This window comes from Plasmodium coatneyi, chromosome 4 (genome assembly GCF_001680005.1).
Source record: "Plasmodium coatneyi strain Hackeri chromosome 4, complete sequence".
Classification (NCBI taxonomy): Eukaryota; Apicomplexa; class Aconoidasida; order Haemosporida; family Plasmodiidae; genus Plasmodium; species Plasmodium coatneyi.
The window spans coordinates 1,353,946-1,373,562 of NC_033559.1; the positions used below are offsets into that span (position 1 = coordinate 1,353,946).

General features: G+C 28.3%; 4 protein-coding genes across 4 annotated transcripts; 1 reads left to right on the top strand and 3 right to left on the bottom strand.

The window, feature by feature from the left end:
- Positions 1 to 574: 574 nt before the first annotated feature.
- PCOAH_00008880 (Uncharacterized protein) lies at positions 575 to 1,453 on the bottom strand (the record flags this gene model as incomplete). The annotated part of the gene is made up of 1 exon (XM_020057697.1): positions 575 to 1,453. One exon carries the CDS (start codon positions 1,451 to 1,453, stop codon positions 575 to 577), a length of 879 nt encoding a protein of 292 aa, XP_019913144.1.
- A 10,680-nt stretch (positions 1,454 to 12,133) lies between these two features.
- On the top strand, positions 12,134 to 15,436 carry PCOAH_00008890 (Uncharacterized protein; the record flags this gene model as incomplete). The annotated part of the gene is made up of 1 exon (XM_020057698.1): positions 12,134 to 15,436. One exon carries the CDS (start codon positions 12,134 to 12,136, stop codon positions 15,434 to 15,436), a length of 3,303 nt encoding a protein of 1,100 aa, XP_019913241.1.
- Positions 15,437 to 15,979: 543 nt separating this feature from the next.
- On the bottom strand, positions 15,980 to 16,711 carry PCOAH_00008900 (Small GTPase rab5; the record flags this gene model as incomplete). The annotated part of the gene is made up of 1 exon (XM_020057699.1): positions 15,980 to 16,711. The coding sequence occupies one exon, from the start codon at positions 16,709 to 16,711 to the stop codon at positions 15,980 to 15,982; it is 732 nt and encodes a 243-aa protein (XP_019913303.1).
- Positions 16,712 to 17,680: 969 nt separating this feature from the next.
- PCOAH_00008910 (Uncharacterized protein) lies at positions 17,681 to 19,372 on the bottom strand (the record flags this gene model as incomplete). Its single annotated transcript, XM_020057700.1, has 6 exons — positions 17,681 to 17,754; positions 17,872 to 17,942; positions 18,126 to 18,254; positions 18,387 to 18,460; positions 18,622 to 18,928; positions 19,149 to 19,372. The coding sequence occupies 6 exons, from the start codon at positions 19,370 to 19,372 to the stop codon at positions 17,681 to 17,683; spliced, it is 879 nt and encodes a 292-aa protein (XP_019913199.1).
- Positions 19,373 to 19,617: the final 245 nt, after the last annotated feature.

A 19,617-nucleotide genomic window follows, 5' to 3' on the forward strand; every position in this document is an offset into this window, starting at 1 on the left:
GGGTTTATGTATGTACAGATATATGATGATGTTATTATATATGGTAACGGGAACATTAAAAATACCAGAGGCACTTTCTTTTTGTTCGTCGTTTTTTTTTAACATTACACATATGCTAGTAACATAAGGTGAAGGGTGCGTGCTCATGCTTGTGCGTATACGTGTGTATGTGTTGTGTGTGTTTGTGTATGCATGCTTCGTTAAAAATTATATTTTTTTTCACAGCATTTAACTATACTTGTCACATTTGTTCACCACCTTTTGCACATTTTTTTACACGACTTTTTCACCATCTGGTTAACTTTTTTTTTATTTTTTTACATCGTAATTTTTTTGGGCCTAGGATTTGCCTTCTTTACATTTGTCTTTTACGATTCACAAAAACAAAAAAAAACACAAATAAAATATTGGATTCATCTTCACACTGTAAAATAATATCCACTTATTTATCGGCTAAAAATTAGTCCATTGAAATGTGTCTAGTTTTGTCTTCATCCTCCTTTAACTTCAACTTCCTGCGCTATACCCCCTCCATTGTTGCGCTTTGTCGTAGCAAAAAATACGTGGGACAACTTTAATCCTTTCTCGCACTGGAATTATTCAAAGACTCCGGGAGATTAACCTCCGTGTCCTTCTGCTCTTTCAGCGGGGATGGGATTTTATTTAATGACGTGACAATTTTAATTTTTGACAAAAGGTATTTATTTAACGGTTTAAACTTAGATCCGCTGATAGTTTTTCTGGTCTTCGGTTTGATGGTAGTTTTTTGTATTCCTTTTCTAACCACTTTACTTTTGTTAGCCGTGATGACTTTATTTCTTTTTATCGAGAGATTGGTGGTAGGTCGATTATTGCTCACAGCAACGGTTCTCTTATTACGATAAAGGGATATATTTAAGTTGCTTAATTTGTGATTTGGAACGTGTACACTATTATAGGTATTTGCACTGCTAGTAATTACAGTACTTTTGTGTGATGGAATTGGCTTAAATATTTTTCTTGGTCTTCTTCTTGCTACACTACTAATCATATTTTTCTTATTAACGAAATATTTGTTATTATAGGGAATATTATGAGTGTCATAAGCGTGTTGGGAATTACGAGTGCTGGGTCTACTTTTAAAATAACCTGTGCTTGTCCCTGAGTAGAATTTTCTACTTTTGTAAGTATTATATTTTTTATCAATTAATCTTTTGCTAAAGAAGGGCTTCTTAAAACTTCCTGATGTTCTACTGCTGGAAAATTTTGACCTTCCACCGCCTCCTCTGCCTCGATAACCTGAGCTACTTTTTGTTAGGTCTTTTTTACTAAAAAACTTGGATTTATAATTATATTTTTGGGAATTTTTTAAATTTAGAAGACTTTTTTTCCCGCTTTTTTTCTCCTTGTCAACTACATCGTCTAGGGTGCAGGACAAGTAGTCCATTATTCTTTCACTTTGTTGGCTCCTCATTTTATTATAGTTCCTTGGGGTAAATGTTTTATATAAGTGGCCACTATGTGTATACGTATACACTTCACGGCAATTTCCGTTTGTGTATACGTAAATTACTTATGCAAGCTCCTTAACACGCATAACGAATAACGAGCGAATAAAATGTGCAGGGCGAGGTGGAAAATATATGGGGCACGATAAAACAACACAAAGGTTTTCCTTTACATGGGTGTGCACGGCCGTAAGCAGCAGCACGTAAGTTAATATATACAGCGCATTGCAGCACAATACAATACATAAACTATGCAATATATTTTTACGAAAAATAATAAGAATCCCTTAAGCTGAGAACAAAATTTAAGCTCACGATAATAAAAAGCCCTTTTAAAAATGGAGTAAAAATATGTATATATTTTTTATACTCTTTGGGCAAACATACATTTGTAGTTTTTTTTTTTTAATTTTCGCGCAAAATGAAAAATCCGAAAGCATATAATACATTTATTTATATTTACTTATTCACCAATTTTATTGGCCCAACTGTGCCATCCATGTATTTATATACAATCTGCGTTAACTTTAATTTTTCACCATCTTGCGAGTTTTTCTGTTTAAACAAATTCTTAAACTTCAGAAAACGAAAAATTAATATTTGGGCCTTTTGTTTTGATTCTTTATTTTTTAATTATTTGCTTTAATTCGTTTAATTGTGGGTTGTACTTGTCATATATATATATATATACAATATGGTTATATATGAATTATTATATGAAGAATATTTTTTTTTCGTTTTGCATTCTTCAGTTTATTGGGGCAATTTTTTTGCGCGCATTTTTTTTTTATAAAAATATATTTTTTCGGCTTTATTTTTTTCACGCGACAATTTATGTATGTTATGTAAAATACTATATATATGAATGGTATTTTCTTCATCCAAGCATGTTTTAACATATTTTTTTAATTTATCGCCACTTAAGTAAGCATGAATTTATGCACAAAGGCATATGCATGGCATACGGGCATTTATTTCTGTAGCTTTCTCAAAGGGCTAAAAAAAAGAGAATGGAAATAGTGTTCAGCCATTTGTTGCGACTCCCCCAAAAGGACTTTTTTTTGGGGGGGCATATTTTTTAACGCTTGCAAGGACGTTGTTTAAAGTATTCTGCTGAAAAAAGTAATTTTATGATGCGGGGAAAAGGAAAAATTTTCATACATCTTTTTAAATATTGAACAAATCACATTTATTATTAATTCTTACCTCCTAAGTTTTTATATTTTTCTACTTTTCGTGCTTTTTTCATCATTCTTGAAAAAAAAAAGAAACTCCCAAATGATCTGCGCAAATGGTTGAAAATAAAATTGCCATCAAAAGGGAAAACGCGTTTAGAAATACATTAAATGTTAGTTACCATTAAATTATACCATTTATATATATGTACATTTATGCATTACACTTATATCAAGTGCGAAGGTAAAATAAATTTATTGCTCAATAGTTGTGTGCTATGGTTGCAAAGTAGATAAAACCTTTCTCCTTTAACAAATCATAGAAACTGCTATTATAACATCAGTTTATCATCTTAAAAATAAAGAAAAATATCAAGTTGATGAAAATTTTGAGGAAGACGTCCTTTTATGTTTTTTTTTCTACATAGAATAAGCCTTTACGCATTAACTGTCTGAACAGTTATTTTAACCCTAGACCTGTTCATATACTAATGATTCAATAACTTAACGTTAAAAAAAAATTCGCTCTGTATTTTTTATGTATTTTATCGTAAACACATTTTCATCCAACGGAAGATTTTTTTGTTAGACAGTTCATTACTTTCTTTGTTATAATACTGCGCGCAGTTGTATTCCTACGGAAAAGGTATTGTGTCAACAAAAATCAAGTACCTCTTCTATGCGGAATTTTACACATTTTTTTATGTTCATAACTATTGCAAGCAAACAGTCGTCGCTATTTCCTCTTATCACATGTGTATCCACTGCTCAGGTGTGAACGTTCCGATTATGAAATAGTTGCATAAGTGCTATGGCACTATTTGAAGGAATGTAGCGATACAGGTAATTGTAAGGTACAGCTCTTTTTATAATTAATTATCCTAAGTATTCTCTTGCCACATCTTTAATAGTGTCTACATGCATTGCATAGTGCACTTTCGCAGTACTTTTAACTAAGTGGTCATTTTTATTTTAAAAATAATTTTTCCTCCAGCGTATGCACTGGTTTATCGGAATGATGAAACACATCATTTTGCATACTTTACAATGAATTAGAACATTAATTGTTAACCCTTTCGTGTACACCGCATTTTGGTGCTTTGAATTTGTGTCATATTCTCTTTTTCGCTAACCGTTCCCCAGTCTACTTCTATATATATTTATCTTTTTTATTTAATTGGGGATAATGCATTTAAATTCCTTTGCTCAAAGAGGTTATAATAATCCCCCATGAACTGCATGTCTTGAAAAATATGTCGAATTGGTTTCGTTCAATCACAAAAAAGAAAACGTGTATTATTCGTTCCTCCCAGGAAGGCCATCATTTAGGGCAGCTGAACTTTTTAACTATTCACTGTGAAATACTCGAAATTAAACTAAAAAAAAGAACAAATTTCTAAAGCTCACTACACAGGAGAGGACATTTGTCTCCTAATTGGGTAATACAGACTGCGACGTCCCAAGTAAAAACGGTACACAATAAATCGCTGTTAAATAGAATAGCGTATGATTCATTCGCTTCAAAAATGTAACATAAGAATAAATGTCATAAAGGATACATTATTAGCAGCTGGTGTACTTTTTATTTTTAAATTTCTCATATCTCAAAGTGTAAAAAATTACAAAAATGTAAAATGATGAAAAGTTCCTGTCGTTAGTTGTCTAAATGTATGAACGTATGTATATGTGTAACATATTGACATGAAAACAGTAAAGCACCTATAAATATATTATAACATGCGTTCTGAGACAAAACTTCTTTAGGCCTAGTGAATGTCCTATACGTGCCTGTAACTTATAACTTTTCTGTTACTAAGTTACTGTTATTGTTAACACGTATCCTCCTGTACAGTCAGTTTATTAATAAATGAATGATAAAGGCTTCAAAAATGGTCCCACGAAATATATTTAGAACAATATATTTTTCATTATTTAGAAAAAATGCACTGAGACATATTTCATTCTAATAAAAATGTTATAAAAAAACATTACACATTATGAACCAAGGAACACGGCTAATGTGCCATTTAAAGCTCAAACGTTTCACTGACATCATATGTTCATATGTTTAACCATTTATATATGTTGGATAGAGAATAGCATAGATGTGTGGTATACATAAATACTATGTTGAAAAACGTTCCATCAGACAACTTGATCAATGCATCCATATTCATTAAAAGCCAATAAAAAATTAATGATATAAAAAACATTTCATTTTACATTAATTACAAATATACCTTAAGTAGAATGACATACCTGTTATTAATATGAAATAACACTAATCTGTGAATGAAAAATTAGACAAACAAATAATTTTTCCCAGGAAGCCTAAGAATTGTTAATAACAGTAATATATTAATCTACAGAAAAGCACAATGCTTTAAGTAAAAGCATTATATATCTTATTTTTTTTAACAATAGGCACTAGTAGGTTGTAAGGCAAAAATATTAGATCTCATTTAAGTTAAAAGAAATGTCAAATATTTTCATCATCACATGGACAATTCTGTGCAATTGATCCATAGAATTATAAGGCTCTTTGTGTAGGTTATGTATTAATAAAATATTTGAAATTAAAAGCTTCCATATTTTTTAATGCATTTATAAATAATTAAGGCTTTAATGAAAAGCAAAGATTTGTCTAAATGTTGTTCTATAGAATAGCCTCCATCAGAGTGTTTTCTTCTTGTGTACTATCATCTGTCGAATTAAAATTTTATGGAATTTTTATTCATATGACATTAATGTTTTTTCATTTTTCATGAAATTGCCAATTCATCCTAACGTTCATGACATTTTAAACAGTATGGCATGTGCAAACACTATGTACTATTTTAAAAGACAACGAATTATGTTTTTACTTCATTTTTACAAAATCTAACATTACAGATGTGCACTGTTGTGTAATGTGTAATCTGCTTCAGTTGTGATCTGAAACAACATTAAGAAATTAATTTAAGGAACACAATACTTGTTCACAATATGTTCAACAAGAATACTATAAAATCTGAATGCTATTCTTTTATGTCCAGGTTTACATTTAGGTCAAATTAAATTTCAATTCATTATTAATTTTTGTGTTAAAAGAACATTTTTTGTTGTTGCTGTGTGGACGAATAAAAATATTGAAACGAATACTTCAGATTTATTGCACCACATTCATAGATTTATTGTTTGTTACGCGTCATATAATCTTTCTATATAAGCATATAGACACACATCACTTTGAATTTATGAGCACATAAAAATATGTATCGACTTTTTGTTTCAACCTATATGAAACAAATTCTATCCTCTTAATTGACAAAATGAATGATGAATTATAGCCTTTTACGTCCATAACATAAAGGACACATCAAGTGACCCATGCCTTGATAAAAGGGAGTAGAACGTGTAATACGATGTTACATCTTTTGAAAGGTTTTTTTAATTCACAAAAATTGTTAGAAAAATATATACATAAGAAAATAATGAATTAAGCAAATGTTTATATGCATATAATGGAATATAATACTGTCACCCGCAAAGGGGATGTTACTATAATAAAAATAAAAAATGCATATATTATTGCGCTTCCAGGCCTTTTTTATAGCAGAACATTTTTAATGAGGTCTAAACGCTACATGCTAGAAAAGTTTTTAGTTGTCAGAAAGATTTATGTGAATTGTTATGATCTAATCTTTTTCTATAGAAATATAATGGTGTGTTCTTTTGATCGTAATAAAATTTTCAAATTTATAATTTGGAATTTTCATTCTCATTGCATTTACATAATAATTAGTTATGCAATGAAAATGTTAATTTTTAGAGAAAAGATCAATAGTTTCTAATGAGGTGAATTGTCTAAATTTTTGCATTAAAGCTCTAGTAAATTAAGGTTACATCATAAATATTACAGTTAATGGCTACCTTTAATTTTACTAATGTGTTTTACCTTTCTGCGTAGACAGTGTCATATTATGATATGACTGAAAAAACATATATTCTTCCTATTAGAAAAAAAAAAAAAATAATCGCAGCAAGTTTTATAAGAGGTACCATGTAAAACAGAACTGGAGCATCAAAATAACATCATCGTTTTCACTTCAGTAATTTAAAAATTATGATTTCCTTCAGAAATACTCAATGAAGAAGAGAAATATTAAAGAAGTTCTTATACAGGATTGACTATTTTTATAAAAACTTCTGTATCAAGTAGTTGGGATAAAAGTTTTAGGTTTACGATAATGCTATGCATTGGCTAAAGGAAAAATGATCGTTGCACAAATCAAAACAAATTTTAATGAAGTCTTCATATGTAACGCTAGAACAAAAGACGAAAAATGCATAATCTTACAAACTGGCTGCAGTCAAATTTATTATTTCTAAACTAATGTCCTTACTAAGTATTTTTAACGAAACCTCTGAAACTTCATGTCTAGCTTTTTATTAAATTATTCAATTACATTAATCTAAGCACTATACTACTAGATTAATTACACTTTACATAATTCTCCTTCAACCATTATTTAACGCATTAATGTATAACGAATCGTGTTCGTTTGTTCGGAGAATTAATTTTAAATGAAACATTTATATGTTAAGTAAAAACGTATGTATTTAAAAAATCATATATTCAGTATATAAAATAATAATAATAACTTAACCTTTTCTTATAATTATTTATTGTTATTTTAAATTATAAATGAAAATAAATATCATTGTAATATTAATTTAATTAAGATTGTTTTTATTAATATAAGTAAATAATTTAAATAAAATAAAAGAAATAAATATTCACAAGATTTTTAATATGTTTTATGCTATTATACATTAAATTAATTATAATTATTTATAGTTAAATTAATTTATTCTATATTAATTGTATTTAAAATTAAAATTAATACGTTAATTTAAATAGATAAATTAATTTTAATTAATATATTTAATAAAATAAGAATAAATAAATAATTAATTAAATAAAATATATATTAAAATAAATAAATACTTTTTTTTTTATATTAAAATGATATAGAGTAATTAATTTAGAAAAATAAAAAAAGAATAAAATAATTTATTATTTAATAACAAATATTAATTGAAAAATTATATTATGCTAATATTCGTTTTAATAAATTAAGTAATAAACATTATATTTTACATATAAAATATATTTTATTTATCATTATCCTTTTTTTATTTGGTTAATAATTTATTTAATAAATATAAAATATTTATTTAATAAAAAAAATATAATTATTTAATTAATAAATATGATTAATTCATTTATTTTAATTAAATAAAAAAATATATTAATTTAACTGTCGTTTTGTTTTAAAAAAAATATTTATATTTAAAATCATTCTATATAATTATTCATTAATATACTAAATATATTTATTTTTAAAGGTAATAATTAATTTAATGTGTAAATTATTCTTAAAATAACTATATTGCACACTAATATATGTATTTTAATGATAATTAATTATAATATTAAATATAAATTAATAAAACATAGTTTTATAAAACAATTTAAAATAGATTAAATCATTATATATTTACATAAATTAAATTAAGAAATATATATTTTCCTATTAACAATTAAAATAAAATAATTAAGTATAAATATACATATAATAATATACTATTTATAAATAAAATAATTAAAATTAATATATATTAATTATTTTAAAATTAATTAATTCATTCTATTATAAATTAATAATAAATATATTTAAATTATTTTTTAATTATATATATTATTTATTTATTTTAATTAATTTATAATATATTATAGTTTAATTGATATTTAATTTATTTAATCTTACTAAGTAAATAATTCAATGGTAATAAATAATAATCAAATATAATATTTTATTAGAATGTATGTTATTTAAATTAATTAATTATCTTATTTATATTAATATAATTATTTATTTAAATATTATATTTTTATTTAATTAAATAATTTATTTTTAGTAATTAATAAATATGTTATTAATTAAATAATACTAATATATTTCCTTATATTATTTAAAATTAATTATTAATTAAATTATATATTTCTTATAAAAATGTTATATTAAAGTATCAAATTAATTATTTTATTTAATAATAATATTATTATATGTATTAATTTTATTAATTAGTAAATTAATCTTATTAAATTTTATTTATAAATATATTAATAATACATTAAATATTCAATATATATAGTAATTAATCATTCATTTTTATTCATTTAATTATGTCGTTTAATGTTTATTTTTATTTATATTATAATAATTTATTTATTAATATGATAGGTTTTGTTTAATTATTTATTTATATACTTATAATTTAATTAAATTAATTCGTATTTATTTTTTCCAATTAATTAATTTAATTTTATCATTGTTTAATATAATTTATTTATTATTATTATTATTATTTTTTTTAATTAAATTATTTTATTTATAATTTAATATATTAACAAATTTAATTAAAATATCTCTTTTTAATTTAATTTTAATAAATTATTTCACATTTTACTTAATTTAATTAATAATATTATTTTATTTTTTAATTTTAATTAAAGCAAAGATTTATTATTTAATGAATATTATATATATATGTTTACTTAAATTATTAATTAAAATTTTTATATTATTATAATGTATTATAAAGATTATTTTTTTATAGTTTTTAAAAGGAATAATTAATTTTATTAGAACAATTTAATGCTATATATATATATATTTATTTATTATTATATTATTTTAGTTAAATTCATTAAATATTCTATTTGTTATATATTACTATTTAATTATGTGTATTATATTCATTTATTATTTTTTCTTTTTGCTGTTTTCATTTTAACAATTTATTATATTAAGTTTTTTTTTTGTTTTGTTTATGTTCAGTGTTAATTTTTATCCTCTTAAATATTTATATTCTTCTTAGTTAGAATTTGATCTTTATATTTTCGCGGTAAAATAAAAATAGTGTTAAACATTATGTTTCTTTTTAACGTATTCAAAAGAATCATATTTATTTCGTACATATTTTTAATGCCCATTTAATAAAAGATACAATATAAATTAAAATGATTTTTCTTGATTCTACTGTATTATGTAAATGACAGCTAAAACATAAAAGAATTTTTAAATTTGAGTGGACCTCACAGTTTTTCGATGATGATTTAAAATATCATTTTCTAATGATAAAACTATGCGCACGTACAGTTTCTTTGTTTTTATAAATTGTTCATTTATAAAATATGTAATCGTGTCTTTTATGTAAAAAGAAACCCTTTTTTATAATTATAACTATTCTGTGCACATTCCTTTGAAAACATTCCTAAAGAGAAGATCAAAATACAAGTCTGTCCAAGCGTACAATCTATTTTTCACGTTTTCATTGTGTACACATTTTGCTCTATAATGTTTTTTAGACAAGAATAATGCAACACAAAGAACATAATTGATTAAATAATATATTTATTATAGTCTAAATATATAGCAAACGTAGACAAATCATGGGGATTTTAAAAATACGTTGTATATGGCATATTGGATATCGAGGAAATTCGAGCTGTATATTAAATCTCCTTGCAAAATATTTTATTTTAGGCTAATCTAGCGCAAGAGCGTTAAAGACCCAAGCAGTTAAATACTCTGAAACACTATGTAGAAATATTAATCTTAATTTTATGCACTCATTACTATTAGATTGAATTCCCTGTGGGGCACTTTAAAAAAGTCTATAAGTTAAACGGTAAATGTTTGTTCTAATGATATACATATAAAGCATAGAATTTATTCTTTAATGCTTAATTTTCTTTGTTATCGGGTGAAAGAATTAGCACGTTTGACATAAAAGACAGAAATGCTTGAAACCAAGGATAAATTAAGAGTATTACTTAGCAAAATTGAATCTTCTTCTACCCTCCCTTTCCGAATTTGAATCTATATCAAAACTCATTATTTCACGTAATTTTACCTTAAAAACCAACATCAACAACTTTATGTTATATGGAGTATCTAATATTTTATCTTACGTTTATATATATTTTTTAGAAGAGTGTTATTTCATTTCAAAAACTAAATGGAATAAAAGGAAAAGTAATTAATGCAGAATGGTTATGCAAGTAATTTCTTCCAGTAACGTTATATGATAAGACATACAACATTATGAAACAAAATGCACAGTCGTGTGTTAAAGACAATGAAAATGATAATAGTGGAAGAAAATGCTTTCTTCTTAATAAACTAATTCTATGTAAGACATAAGAATGTTTGAAGGGAATTTGGATTTAAGTTATAACAGGAAAGTTTTCAACATTTTTAAACAACTGTTCTGAATACATTTTCCCTATATTTACATTCACCTTTTTAATTTACGCTCAATAATGTGCAAGAAATAATGGGGGAGTTTCTTTTAGAATAAGTTTTTTCATATAAAACCCTTGAAATTTCTCATTTGACACTTGTTTTGGAAAGCGGTCTAAATTTTTTTCTTGCATATGTCGAATAACGAGTTTGCTTATACGACTGCAGATCCTGTACTTATGTTGTGCATTTAACTTTTATTGGCAATACGTAATCCTTGTTAATAGATACACATTTTTTATTTTTTTTTAATATACACCCTCTACGTTGTTTTTTCAAACATTTCACTTTTGCTAAAATATATGCTCCTCATTTACATTTACCATGCGCACACATTGCATTAAATGGTATAGAAGTTCATTTTCAATGTTCCTTTGAACTCCCATTTTTCTTGGACACATAAAATCTATTGTATACAGTTTTGCCACGAATTCCGTTACAACTTCCTTTTCTATTTTTTTACAATATTATCATGCTCAAGGCGGTGCTCACATTAGCTTATTCGGTAAAAATTATACCGAAAGGATAATGAAAAATTAATGGTAGATACGTTCTTTGCAAGTTTTATAATCCTCTTGCTCCCCAAGAAACATGCAGAACACAGATTTTATATATCACCTTTGTCAAGAGACAACAACAGAAAAGAAAGAAAATTATACCAGTGCCATTCTTGTGAAGCGTATAAATCTATTTAAAAAAAAAAAATTGAACAGCTCCTCCTTTATAGATATATCCAATAATTCACCTAAAATATATAAATTTTATCCTATATTTTATTGCGCGTAATGTGTGCGGTGAGGATGTTTAATACCTTTGTTAATTTAACAAATTTAAGTTCTTACAATTGACGCGACTTTAAAGGACTAATGAAACAAAAAAAATAATAATTGAATAAACGCAGTTCACGAAATGAAGAAATTTTATAAAAAACATTCTATATCTGTAATGAAAAAAATTATAAAATTTCATTTTTTTAAACTTACGTTTTGAGGTACGTATAATATAATCCAATTTTTCCAGAAAATGAAGCCAAGTAATGATAAAACGAAGTTAACAAAATATAGAAGGGAAAAGCATAACTCTTTAGAGTTTTCCAAGGATTCCGATTGCTAACATTATGATTGTTTTAAGGAAAACCAAAATACTTTGCATGAAAAAATACATATCCCCTTTAAAATGTGTATATTTAAAGTCAAATTTTGCTACTGTAAATTTGAATTATCAAAACAGTAAGAAAAGGAAGGAAAGCTATGGGAAAAAGAAATTACACTCGCTTTTTAGTGATAACTCAAATGTATGTGATAGGTTAATATTATTGAAAAATTTACCCAGGGACAAAAATGAGAAATATGAAGGAATTAGTGCAGAGGTAATATACAAATATTTGCTGAATAAATATAAAAAATGTTTTAACTATATAAGTTTTAGTGAAATAATACAAAGCATAAAAACATTTGATGAGTTGGACAAAAAATTTAGTCGCGATGGTGATTTTTTCGTGGCAATAAAGGGTGTAGATAGCACCGTTTTATGCAAAATAAATGAATTCGAATTCAGTGAAAAGGATTTACATTTTCATAGAAGGGAAGTATTAGGACAAATTTGCAATAGATTGATTAAATATGTACATGAAATGAGCGGAAATGAATTAATTCATTTTATGGTTTATTTTTTTAGATGGAATAAAAGTGACAGGAAGTTGTCTCTTTTCTATAATTTTTATTTTAACCATGTCTTTGATAATTTATATCTTTTTGGTCATGAAATTTATAAGGTCCTTTTTATATTAAACACATATCTCATTAATAATGATTCTAGCATTATTTTTGATGAACGGTTAATGGGGAAAAACTTGTTTAATGTATACTATTTCAGAGAGTTAAAAAACAAGGGGAATTACGCGCTCAAAATGAGCAAAGATGAAATTTACAAGAAATGTTATGACAAGTTGTTAGAGGACATAGATAAAATTGAAAAGAAGATAGTAGTAAACATTTTAAAGTTATACGTTGACAATTTAAGTAAGAATATTAACATAGACAAGAAACTTGTGGATAATATTCACAACAATTTAACAGACGAAAACGTAGACTATCTTGTAAAATTGGTGAATATATACTGTGACATGATTAAGAAAGAGGTAAATTGCACTGCCTCGGTAGTTTCCAAGTTAAAGGACGTGATTTTGTGCATCTATCAATTTTTGAGAGAAAGAGAAAACGAAAAAAAGATTCTCTCTGATGTAAATTATAGTACACTACTAAATTCGGTAAATAATAAAAATGTTTTAAATAAAATTATGGACAAGACCTTTGGTCTGTTGTACGAACATTTACTAAAAAATTTTTCGAACGTAAAATTTGAAAATCTTCAGGCTCTTTCCATTTCACTCATTTCTATAAAAAACATACATTTTACTTTATTAAGAAGGAGATATTTTACGAACAATGTTTTATTCAGTGCTACTTTGAAAGACGGGTTAGATGTGTCAAATAGGTTCCTGGAGAAATGCTTAAAAATAAATAATAAAGATGCAGTACACATTATACATAGTAGTGGTGATGGCGCATCTAATGGGATGAATCTGGAAAATTTGCAGAAATTAAAAATGGAGAAGAGAAGAGAATATTATTTTTACAAAATAGAAAATTATTTGGATTTTAATTTCAAATTGAAAGTTAGTGATTTGTTGTCTATTAAAGTTCTGTCTAACTCTTTCGCAAAGGCAGAACAGGTGCACAATTCGTATAATTTTTATTTACTGTTTAATAACATCTCGTGCATCTTGTATTATTTTATAGTAAATAAGAATACAATAACGAGATTTAGTGATACATATATCTACGTTTTGAATGACCTCTCTTATGTATACAAAAATGTGAAAAATAGAGCAGCACATAGCAGCCTAATTGCAAGTGGTGTTCAGAAGTTATTCTGCAAAAACGTTTTAAAAGTCAGCAACCTTTACATGAAGAATCTCCATGAAGAAAAGAACTTCCAAAGAGATCAGTATGTGTGTTCCCTAATCTTTCTGAATAATTTGTTTTCCGATAGGATTGTTCTTTTTGAGCATATAAACAATGTTTGGTGCCACGTTTATAAAGCGTATAACTATTTTAAAAGCAATATGATGCTTAACGAGGATGTTATATCTTTAATTCTTCTAACTTGTTCTAAGTTCCAATTTTTTACTGAAAACAACTCAAATAGTAGGTACCACAGAAAGGAGTTAATTAGTTTAAAATATAATATCATGGATGATTTGGCTAGAAATTATTTAAACACATACAAGCACATTACCTTGGATAACTTATCAAAAGTTTTAATATCCCTGTCCAATTCTAAGTATAGATATGAAATTAGCGAAGATTTGTTATTAGGAACTTTGAAAAATGAAATTGCAAAGGTTAACGCAAAAAACAGCGGCAACAGCTTTCCATGTAGCAAGGCTTCAGATAACGCTACTGCGAAGACAAATTGGGGAAATATTCCCACGGAAAGTGCGAAACGTGATTTATTTATAAATATGAGCAAAATTATTGAATGCTTAATAAAGTTAGATATATTTTTTTACTTAAAAAATAGACATACTTACGTGCAACTATTTATGAAGGCGTTCTGCAGTATGTGCTTAAAATTGAACCTATTAAAAAAACTGCTCTACATAGCTAATCACTTATATGTGTACGAAATATATGGTTACGTCTCCGAAATTTTGGAAAAATTCGTAGAAGGATACGGACAAATTTCTTACAATTTTATCGAAAATGTGGAAAATAAGCTCTTTGAGAAGATTACGTGCTATATATCGGAAGATGATTATATTGAAATGTCAAACACGTTCTTTGTGTTATTTTATGACTATTTTGAAAGTTTTCATAGGGAGAAGACGTACATAAATGTGCTGTATCCTCCGAAATGCGGCACACATTTTACCAAGCTAAACGATGGGGGTGGTGCACATGACATGGTACTAAACGCCGTTCAGAGCAATGCAGGTAATAACCCCAAAAATGTTATGGCCGCATATAGTGGCAATGCTGAAAATGCTCTAAACGTTGTTAATAAAGTAGGAACTTTACAGAATTGTGAGAATAGTACAAATAAAGGCTTTCTAAGGAGCACCCACGAAGCGGATTTTTTCATACGCGATATGGTAAATTTATTTAAATTCTTGAAGATAGATAGAGGCAAATTTATCCTATTTCAACTTTACATGTACCTTTCAAGTAGCAAAAAGTTCCAAAAGAGTGATGCCTCATCATCGGCGTTTCACATGGAGGTGTTCAGGGTTTTACAGGACATTCATCCGAGGTACCTGTGGGTGCAAAATTTCAACATTAAAAATGAGGAAGGGACATTTCTGTACACAATCGACATCATGCTGTTCCAAGCAAGAGGGAGAGGTGAGGGCATATAATTATTTTAATTTAGTGTGTTATTTAATTTGTTTAAACAAATGTACGCACGCGCGTGTGTGTATATGTACAAGCACAAATGTACATAACATATACATGCATAGATACATACGCATAGGTCCCTATGCGTACATATTTATAAAGTGAAAAGAGACAGTTTTTCGGGGATTTTTTCGTGATATCAACAAGCGCGAAAATGTTGGACATTCAAAATAGTGTGAAACTAAATTTGCCCGAGGGGGGGGGTTATTCAAATATTTGTACATATTCGCAAATGTATGAATCACTGATTTGTACACATGCGTGCATATAAAAATTAAAATCACACATTGTGCAGTGTAAAAAGGTAGCATTCAATTTGTGCTTTTTATTTTAATTATTCATATGCAACTTTTAAATTGAAAAAAAAACTGAATCAATATTTCGTTTTACACAAATTAACAAAATAAGCGAATGGGGAGAAAAGGAGGGAAAAGGGCAAATGGGAAAAACGCTTTTTTGCGAAAACATTTGCAAATTACTTGTTATACACATAAACAAAATAACTAGCAACAGCTTTTCGTGGAATGCTTTTCACTATTTAGGTTTATCAGGTTGCTACTGGTAGCTTTACTGTCTACGTTGCTTTTATTACTTATAATGTTTTTATATATTTCCTCAGCAAGCATGTAAAATATATTTTTTATGTTTGCACCTGTCTTGGCGCTTGTTTGAATAAAGAGCAGATTATTTTCTTGGGCATATTTCTGCACATCTAGCATATCTACCTGAAATTTGTTTTTATCTATTTTGTTCGCAACCAAAATTATTATATAATTGCTACTGATTTTTAATTGATTTACCCATGTTTTGGCTCTATCTAGGCTACTTGAATTACTAATGTCGAAAACGACTATGGCACACGTGGCGCCTCGATAGTACAGGGGGACGATACTTGCATATCTTTCCTGTCCAGCGGTGTCCCATATATCAAATTTTATGTTACATGGGCCTTCGCTATTTTTGAGGTGTTCTTTATTTAAAGAGATATTATCATTACTGTTACTGCTAAGGTTGTTGCTGCTGAGGTTGCTGCTGCTGCTGTTACTGTTGATGCCACTGTTGGCGTTTTTCATCTTCAGCTCGTTCATGTTGACTACATATGTGCAGAAGGAGGCACCTATCGTTGTGTTCGTGTTATCGTGAAAGGTATCCTTCGTCAAACGCAAAACTATGCTCGATTTGCCCACTGACGATTCGCCTAGTAACACCGTTTTGTAACTACTTTTCTTTTCCATTTTTCATTTTCATTCTAGTACATTATGTATACGTATATATATATGTACAAGTATATGCATATGTACGCTGAGGGGTAGGGGTCCAGTCCGGTACAGAATAACACACAAAAAAAAGAAAGAGTAATACCTGGGGGGAACGTCCAAAGATGTGCGAGAAGGGCACGTAGGTTTATAAATTACCCAAAGAAGGTCCTTCGAAAACACATATCAAGTATTCATATTTTTTGGCGAATAAAACATTTACATAGCATTCTGAAGATCCCCCCCTCCCCAAAAGGAAAAAATATATACACGTATAATTGTACAAGAGGGTGATAATCGTAATAGGGTTACCAGGCGAAGTGTTCTACTACTACGTTTTAAACAGAAAGAAAAGAGGGGGGAAAAAACAGTTCAGCAAAAGTAAATTACAAATTATATGACTTTTAGCATTTAAGTGGGGAATAAAAAAAATGCATACGTGTATGTTTACGCAAATGTATACATACATATATACGTAAACGTGTAGCAAATTTTTTAAATGAAATTAAAATAAAACTATATGAACAAAAAAAACAAAAAAAAAAAATTACACATTGTAAGCTATAATTTTATGCCTTTTTTTAAAATGTGCTTTTACAAAATGTCATACTATTATATATAAAAAAAAAAAAAAAAAAAAAGCAGCACATGAAAGTGTAAAATATATTAAAAAAAAAAAAAAAAAAAAAATTACACATAAAAACGCCAAGCGGTTATAATTCGTTTCTCATTTGTATTTCCTTCTTATACAAATAAACTACTGAATTTTAAAGACTTTAAAAAATGTAGCTAAAATTATGGGTAAATTGTTTGAAGGTATACATTTTACAGTGGCTACATTTTCACAATGGAGAAGAAAATGTTCCACTGTTAAAAACTGCACAAAAATAAACATATAAAGGAGGAAAATGGGAAAGCATAGCACGGTTCACATCGGAAATTTTGCTCCTAGTAAGTTCTTGGTAATAGCTTTTTTCCATCATCATAGGGGAGATATTTATTTTTGTCCTTTGGACGGTAGCCTGAAAGGTTGTTAAAAAAAATAGGGGGGGTTATGTGTACGGGTATCAAACTGTGTTTTCTGTTTTGGGCGCTTCGCTTCTCCGCCTCTCTGTTCCGTTTTATCTGTTCTGCTTTACCTCCATAAGATATCTGCTGGCACAGGGCGGGCAAACGGCGATTGGATTTTTTTTGGTTGTAAAAATCGGCCCTACAAGGAAAATAAAAAAAATAAATATATCTTTGCATCACCATAAATAGTCCGTCCGATGACAGGGGGGGTAATTTTCAAAAGGTGCATTTTGTTTTTTTAAATGTCTATTTTGACTGCATAAATTTATAAACGTGTGGCTAAATACGTTGAAAAAAAAAAACATTAATATGGAGTACACACCAGATAAAGTATGCCTGCAGGAAATGATCACTTGATAGATTAAAAATGTGTCTCATTTGGAGAACGCTATATTTGCTCAACTCTGTCACTATGTTTCCGCTTTTCTTCACTTTTTTTTCATAAAGATGCCTGCGTGTGTGTGTGCGGGGTGAGAAGTCGTTTATCATTGGCTACTTTGCGCTGCTCAAGTATAAGCAGGTAAGCACATATAAATAAACACATACAAACGGACGTATGTTTGCACGTTTCGCGCAAACTAACTCCCACAAAATATCCTTTAGGAGGGACGGAAAAATGTCCACGCTCGTGGCGGCTTCGTCTAAGGACACCAGGAACTGCATGCAGGGGGAGGAGGAGTATAGTACATTTAAACACGATGGACTCTCGAATGTGAGTAAAGCAAGCTGAATTTTCAAGTATAGTGAGTGCGTGCGGGAAGGATCTTCCTAATTCGCGACGTAATGCACTGACCCCCCCATACGCGAAAGAGACTCACCCCGAAGGCGTACTCCTGGCAATTCAAAAGCTCCGTGTTGAAACAGTACTCGGGGACATCCTTCAAAAGCATCCAGTCACGCACAATTCTCCACGTAATGTCAAAAATGTATGTGTTAATTATCTCTCCCTGGTACTGTTCATGTCTTAATCTCTTGTTAATCAGCCATAAATGTAAAATGTAAAAATACATCTTCATATTAAAGGACTCCTCAATCCGAAACAGCTTCAGGATTTCTTCATTTTCTAGCCTTTCCATGATTAGGTGGATTAGTCTCCATGCACATTCTCCATATTCGGTATGCTTCCTAATCGTTAAAAAAGGAAAAAAAGGGGGGAAACGCACATAAACAGGTAAGAGGGGATTTACTAATTCTTCCTTCTATGGACATTCAGAACTGTGTGCGAAGTGTGTGTGTTAAAATGTTAGTCCATTGGGGGAAGAATATATTTTTCCCTTTCTCGTTCTGCCAATAAGTAATGTGGACCATGCGTGCAAAGCACATGTGCATCATTTTTCAGCCTTACAGAAAAACCCTATAAATGACGGAGCTGATTAGGGAACGGTCGCACTGCGGTATGGGGATGGCATATTTCGACGACTCGCGAATACTAATTTTCGTATTTTTGTCTTCATACAAACTTTTGCTTTCGATAATTTTCAGGTTGTCATATACTTTCACTTGGCTCGTAAAATATCGAAAAGTTATGTATCTTCTGTTCAGCAGTAGTTCTCTGCCTTTGTTCCACATCACAGAAAAAAAAAGGTGTAGATGGTGGGATAAGGGAGTAAAAGCTAAGACGTTTAAAGGTTAAATAGTTATGGAGATGAAAAGAAAACGTGGTGTTCCTTTTTTTCCTCTCATTTTTCATGTGCATCTCATCGGTTCGCTTCTGTGCTTGCTTTTAATTTTCCAGTTTGACGGCATAGATAATTTCCGCAGAATTCCCTACTCGCATGAACAAACATGTAACTGCTTTTTGCCTATCCGTACGA